The sequence below is a fragment of the Pyrus communis genome, chromosome 17 (assembly GCF_041283825.1).
Source record: "Pyrus communis isolate YQ-2024b chromosome 17, ASM4128382v1, whole genome shotgun sequence".
In the NCBI taxonomy this organism is placed as follows: domain Eukaryota; kingdom Viridiplantae; phylum Streptophyta; class Magnoliopsida; order Rosales; family Rosaceae; genus Pyrus; species Pyrus communis.
Genome location: NC_142581.1, coordinates 18833376 through 18839708, shown reverse-complemented (window position 1 = coordinate 18839708; position 6333 = coordinate 18833376). Strand labels below are relative to the sequence as shown.

Genomic DNA, 6333 nt, shown 5'->3' with positions numbered 1-6333 from the left:
TAGCCTAAATGTATTCTTTAATAATCTCAGGCTAAAAAATTTAGATCATAAGGGTTGGAGCAGAAAAGCTGTTTCTGGACTAAAAAAAAAATGATCCGTAGTTTAAAAATTACTCCATTTTGAAAAATGATCCGTAGTTTAGATACACATAATTATTGTAGTTAACTCATCTAGATTATAGAGTCATTTAACAACTGCTTAATTTTAATTTTTTTTTATTGAAAACTTCTTTCGTAGCTACTTTTAATTAAAAAAAAAAAAAGTAAAATTAAAAACTAGAAATAGTAAGAATGCTAAATACTAAAAGCTGAAAGCGAAAGACTATCAGGGTGCGTTTGTTGCATTGGACTATCTAGGACTGGACTAGCTGCATGAACTAAGTTGGACTGGCTTAGACTAGACTAAGTTGCAGTGTCAGGACTAAGAAACAGAATAATAACAAATTACAATATTATATTATTTAATCCATATTTATTAATATTTTATATTATTTAATAAATATTTATAATATTTTATTATTACTTCTGTCTATTTTCTCATTCTAGAAAGATCATTCCATTCCCAATTGTTTTCCGTTCATCCCATCTTTCTTCCTAAATTTTCTCCACCCCTTTCCCTCTGTTTTCTTCCTAATTTTTCTTCGTCCCTCTTCCTCTTCCTCTTCATCTTCATCTTGACGAGGATCATTTTTCCATTTAAATGATGATAAATTTGTTTCATGACAATCTCTCTAGAAGAAGTTAATTCGATCATTATTAATATAATGAGAAGGCACATAAATTTCGACCAAGAAAAAGCAGGCACATGGATGTGAATTGACAAACCCATCCTTGCTAGACATATTTCAAGTTTTGAACGTAGAAATAATTCACTAAATGATCTAGAATCTTTGAAACTCTTCTAAATTCTTCCCCAAGAAATTCACATTAAACAAGCCGCAGTTAAAAAAAGTAAATTTTCCAAGTCAACACGTGGGAACTGTCTGATTAATCAACATCAACGACTACAAATACGCCCTGTTGTCTCATTACATTTTTGTACTCGAGATAATGCAATTTCCGGTCCCAGGTTCCGCTGCTTCGACCTTACCAACTCTTACCCTACGACTCCCGATCACCCCATATTTCCCTGCCACCACTCCTAACGACCGTTCTAGTGGCAGCATGGCAATTTCCGACAACTGCGAGCCCAAAATGGCCACCGGCCCCTGCGGCTACGTCCTCGAAGATGTTCCTCACTTAGTTGATTACATCCCCGATCTCCCAGTATATCTCTCTCTCTCTCTCTCTCTCTCTCCACTACTACTTATACTTCTCTCTTTCTTAATGCTCTGTTTGGATGATCAGAAAAAACTACTCAGTTTATCAGTGTTACAATGTTGTATATGCTACTTGTATATATACTTATACTGTTTTTTTTTTTTTTTTTTTGGTTGAGAAAATAACAATCTAATAATTGTAGCTGCTAAAAAAACATGCGTTCTTCCTCTTGTTGTTGTTTTTCTTGGATTTGGATCCTCCCCAGATCTCCTTCCTAAGAATCTTAGAGATCAATGAGCACGAACAGTTGATAAAAATTCGTGCAGTCATAATTTTGTATTTTTTTTTTTCAAGGAAAACGATAATATTTTCTTTTTAAAAATATAAAAAACATTTGGTTGGAATCGCACAATTTTTTATCAACAGTTCGGATTAGTTGATCTTAGACAGGAAGGGGATCTGGCGTGGATCCAAATCCGTTTTTCTTCTTCTGGTTGGTGATTTGCATGTTCGGTGTTGCGGTGGCGGTTGGGTGTTTTTTTTTTTTTGTTCGTGTTAGGTGGTAACTGAAATGCGGCGTTTTGGAATGACTGAATGTCTGAATCCAGTACCAAGAGCTCTGATTTGTTTTTTTTGTTCTTTCTGGAACTTGTTTAAGTTGCGTTTTAAGTTTTAACTAATCTGATTTTCTATGTAATTTATTTATTGAGATTTAATTGTTGCTTCAGTATACAGAAATGGGGTGCTGGAGTATATTTTTTTATTTTTATGAAGTTTTCTAAGAGGATATCGTTGTATTTATACAACGAAATATGTACTCTAATAGGTTGGGGAATAAATTGATTGCAAACTCTGAGATTCAATCGCTAAGAGGATATTGTTAAACTATTAATCTAACATTATTTTGTTGTAGAATTGATTTACTGAAAAAAAAAGTGATGACAATTAGAGCGTGTTTGGAGTGCATGTGGAAGAGTGAAAAGCTTTGGGCTCGATAGGAAGTTCTTTCAAAATGATTGAAAGTGCTTTGGGTAAAAATATTTTTGAAACCAATCCTTAATTACCCGTGAATAACAATTCAGTAGTATTTTGCTAAGAGTGCTTTGAAGTGTATCAACTTGACATGAATTTTGATATGATAATCCTATCTTGATTGTTTTGCTGCAAGGGGAAACGAAATCTAACACGCAGTTTCATATGTTTTGTGGCAATTTGCAGACGTATCACAATCCATTACAAGACAATCCCTCCTATTCGGTTGTCAAGTAAGTTTAACTCTTTCAGCTACTTTGCTTCACATTTACAGCAAATGCATTTGGTACGACTCATTTCGTTATGATCTTGATAATTTGCAAAATTGATCTTGCTATTGACCAGGCAGTATTTCGTTAATGCGGATGATACCGTTGCCCAAAAGGTGAGTAATATTCAGTACTTGGTCTATTAACAATGTATTCATTCTTCTAGTATATATTTTACGCAAATGACGTTTTTCTTTGTATAGATTGTTGTCCACAAGGATACTCCAAGGGGGACGCACTTTCGACGCTCTGGACCACGTCAGAAGGTTTTAAATTCCTAGTTTTTCACTCTATTTATTGTCCTTGTATTATATATTCCAGACAAATGACGTGCAATTGGTTATTTCTCAGGTGTATTTTGAGTCAAGTGAAGTGCATGCGTGTATAGTGACATGTGGTGGTCTATGTCCAGGACTGAATACAGTTATTAGAGAAATAGTATGCGGGCTGAACCACATGTATGGTGTCAAAAGAATTCTCGGAATAGAGGTAAGGCATATTTGACATATTTTCAAGGACAATTTCAACCTCCGTTTTCGTATTATGATAATAAAATGTGTAAGGGTGCATGAATTAAACAATGTCATGAACTAAGGAAGTAAATTTTCTCCATGCAGGGTGGATACAGAGGGTTTTATGCCAGAAATACAATCCCCTTAACGCCAAAGGTTGTGAATGACATCCATAAACGTGGTGGCACCATCCTTGGGACATCACGAGGCGGGCATGATGCCTCAAAGATTGTGGACAGCATCCAGGACAGAGGAATTAATCAGGTCAATATTACTTATCTTACTCTAGATTTTCAGATTTCATTTTATGTTGGCTTTGCTTTCTCCAAAAAACTTTTGTGCATAGACTTACCTCTGTTTATGCACGTCAGGTTTATATACTTGGGGGAGACGGAACTCAGAGAGGAGCTTCGGTGATTTTTGAGGTAATTCAGTTTGGTGTGGTACTCGGGAACAAGGAGTTTGGAAGATTCAACAACATTGAGTGTGTTGGACAACAACATGGGATGAAATTATAAGTAAGTTGAGCGCAATATGAGTTATTTACCCGCCATTATTCTATGCAGGAAATCAGGAGGCGTGGCCTCAAAGTAGCGGTGGCAGGAATTCCAAAAACCATCGATAATGACATTCCGGTACTCCCTTATCCCATGCATGACTTGTCTGATGTCTTTGATCTAAATATAGCATTCACTCTTGGAAGCAGTCTTAATTTTGGATTCCATGCTTTTATTTAGGTTATAGACAAATCTTTTGGTTTTGACACTGCTGTTGAGGAGGCTCAGCGAGCCATTAGTGCAGCCCATGTTGAAGCAGGAAGCATTGAGAATGGTATTGGCGTCGTCAAGTTAATGGGCCGCTTTAGTGGTAAAGTGTATTTCTCTATAATCTTAAAATTATTTAATTTTAGAGTAAAACACAGAAGATAATGTGAAAATAGGCTTCCAGTGTAATGATTTTATGCCACTTGATGCTCTCTTATTTCTCCAATTGATTTGATTCTCCCTGAACCTGTACAACTTGTAACCACGTGTACTAACTGCGCCCTCTGCATATCGACTAGATGTGTATATGGGTTTCAATTTCCTTTGCCAGTGACTATGTACATCCATTGATGAGACTCTGTGTGGTAGACCGTAGAACAGTCACTGTTACGTAGTACTTATTCTGAATCTCTCTTGTCACACAGGATTCATAGCAATGTATGCTACTCTTGCTAGCCGAGACGTAGACTGTTGTCTGATTCCAGAATCACCTTTCTATCTGGAAGGACCAGGTGGACTTTATGAATATATTGAAAGAAGACTGAAGGAGAATGGTCACATGGTTATAGTAATAGCCGAAGGTGCAGGACAAGAGCTTCTTTCTGAAAGCATGAATCAGCAGGATGCTTCCGGAAATAAGCTTCTCCAAGATGTTGGTCTGTGGTTGTCGCAAAATATTAGGGTAAGATGCCAGCATTATTTCTATGCCTGATGTCAGAAATGTTGTTCCCCCTCCCTTGTTTGTGTAGTTGTCTGTTTTTTATACTTTTTCTGTTGTAAGCATCTCCGTAGCCTTTTTCCCTTTGGATATTACTGCCCGCCCATTAGAAAACACTTTTAATCTTAAGCAAATAAATTGTCAGTTTCCGATCAGTCCCTTTTTCTTTGTCAGCCAAAAAGTAGTCCTAGTATAACCAGAAGGTGGTGCTCTGAGGATTTACTTGCATCCTTTGTCAAATTTGAAAATTTCAAGGTCTTATACAACATATGAAAAGCAATTGGCCTACTTGTTTGATGATGTCGACATCATATGCTATTGTTTATCGTAACAATTTTGAGTGACTTGACTCTGGGTATGCCACTTCTTACCATGTATATTGGTTTTAATTATGTTCTTGTAGGATCACTTCTTGAAACAAGGAAAGATGACTATAAATCTGAAATACATAGGTTCGTCTTACTGAAGCATTGTCTTTCGTGGGATTGTGGAGTATTGGTTTTTATTGTCTGATTCTACGGATATTCATCATACAGCCTGGTGGAACAACTTATATAACCTAACAATAGCTGTGCATTTCTGGCAGATCCCACTTACATGATCCGTGCAATTCCAAGCAATGCATCTGATAATGTATATTGCACCCTCCTTGCTCACAGTGCCATTCATGGTGCGATGGCTGGATACACGGGATTCACTGTCGGCCCTGTTAACGGAAGGCATGCTTACATTCCGTTCCATGTAAGTTACTCTTGGTTTCAGTAAAAGAAGGGAAGCATATGATTCAGAAGTGGGAAAACTCGGCTTTTACATTCCCCTATAAAAATTAATACGCCAATACGACAGGAAATATGAAGCAAAATTGAATTTCTATTTATTTGACGTGCATGAGAACTCTCTTTTCATGTACATTCCCCTATAAAAATTAATACGCCATCAATTGTCATTATTTGTGATTGAGTCGTATGCTCAAGTTGATTGTTCTTTCATGCACAGCGGGTGACCCAGGGGCAGAACAAGGTTGTCATAACTGACAGAATGTGGGCACGGTTATTGTCATCGACCAATCAGCCGAGCTTCTTGGACCTCAAAGAGGTCGAAGCAAAGAAGAAAGAGGAAACAAAAGCCCAACTGATTGTTGGGGAAAACCATACTGAAGCGACTTCAGCTTGTTTCTGAACTCAAACATGGTTGTGCACATGGCGTTCTTATTCGTTTTTGCTCCCTATGTGTCTTAATGTGTGAAATAATTCTTTAGAAGAGCACCCTATGTCGGTGTTTCGGGTTTTACCATCGATATCTTTATAAGGAGTCATGTATATATATGAAACAAATGAGTAGTTATGAGTTGTGGGCAGATATGATTCATCTCCACGCTTTTTCCCAACTAAGCATTCCATTTTCTCTTTTCAGAATGATTTATCCATTATGTTTTTACTTCAAATTTTACCCATTATGTCGTCTATAAATTTGTTGCACTTACAGGTTGTGAGCCACTTAAAAGTCGTGCAATTCTGATCTCTCTGCAACACTTAGAACACGAGTTTTTCAGTTCAGTTATGCATACCTGCAATGTGCTGGGTTGCATATATTTATACTCAATCGTAGATTACACCAGGGGTTATCAAGAACCCTATTTACAATGACATTTTGAATTTCAAATATTACAACAGCAATCACACTTTAAACATTCAAATGAGACCTAGGCCTAACAGACTTATCCTCCGATAAGGATTGCAATCTAGAATGACTAACAAATGAGTTTGAAGAATTCAAACA

At 36.8% G+C, this 6333-nt stretch overlaps 1 protein-coding gene across 2 annotated transcripts; it reads left to right on the top strand.

Moving 5' to 3' along the window:
* Positions 1 to 1023: 1023 nt before the first annotated feature.
* LOC137708288 (ATP-dependent 6-phosphofructokinase 6) lies at positions 1024 to 5941 on the top strand. 2 transcript variants are annotated; one of them, XM_068447332.2, is made up of 13 exons: positions 1024 to 1265; positions 2478 to 2524; positions 2637 to 2676; positions 2764 to 2826; positions 2912 to 3049; positions 3178 to 3336; positions 3444 to 3497; positions 3639 to 3707; positions 3810 to 3939; positions 4262 to 4518; positions 4958 to 5006; positions 5141 to 5295; positions 5551 to 5941. In XM_068447332.2, exons 1-13 carry the CDS (start codon positions 1050 to 1052, stop codon positions 5731 to 5733), a joined length of 1560 nt encoding a protein of 519 aa, XP_068303433.2. In that variant the 5' UTR covers positions 1024 to 1049; the 3' UTR covers positions 5734 to 5941. The 2 variants fall into 2 exon arrangements, with proteins under 2 accessions (XP_068303433.2, XP_088545249.1); XM_088689123.1 differs by lacking the exon at positions 1024 to 1265 and adding an exon at positions 2171 to 2290 and having other exon boundaries at positions 2428 to 2524.
* The last annotated feature ends 392 nt before the right edge of the window (positions 5942 to 6333 follow it).

What these genes read in the sequence shown, in the direction of transcription:
- LOC137708288 (XM_068447332.2), top strand. Translation starts at nt 1,050, where the DNA reads ATGCAATTTCCGGTCCCAGGTTCCGCTGCTTCGACCTTACCAACTCTT. An exon ending in GCTCTGGACCACGTCAGAAG is followed by an intron (nt 2,827 to 2,911) that starts GTTTTAAATTCC and finishes GTTATTTCTCAG; the next exon opens with GTGTATTTTGAGTCAAGTGA. An exon ending in CCATCGATAATGACATTCCG is followed by an intron (nt 3,708 to 3,809) that starts GTACTCCCTTAT and finishes GCTTTTATTTAG; the next exon opens with GTTATAGACAAATCTTTTGG.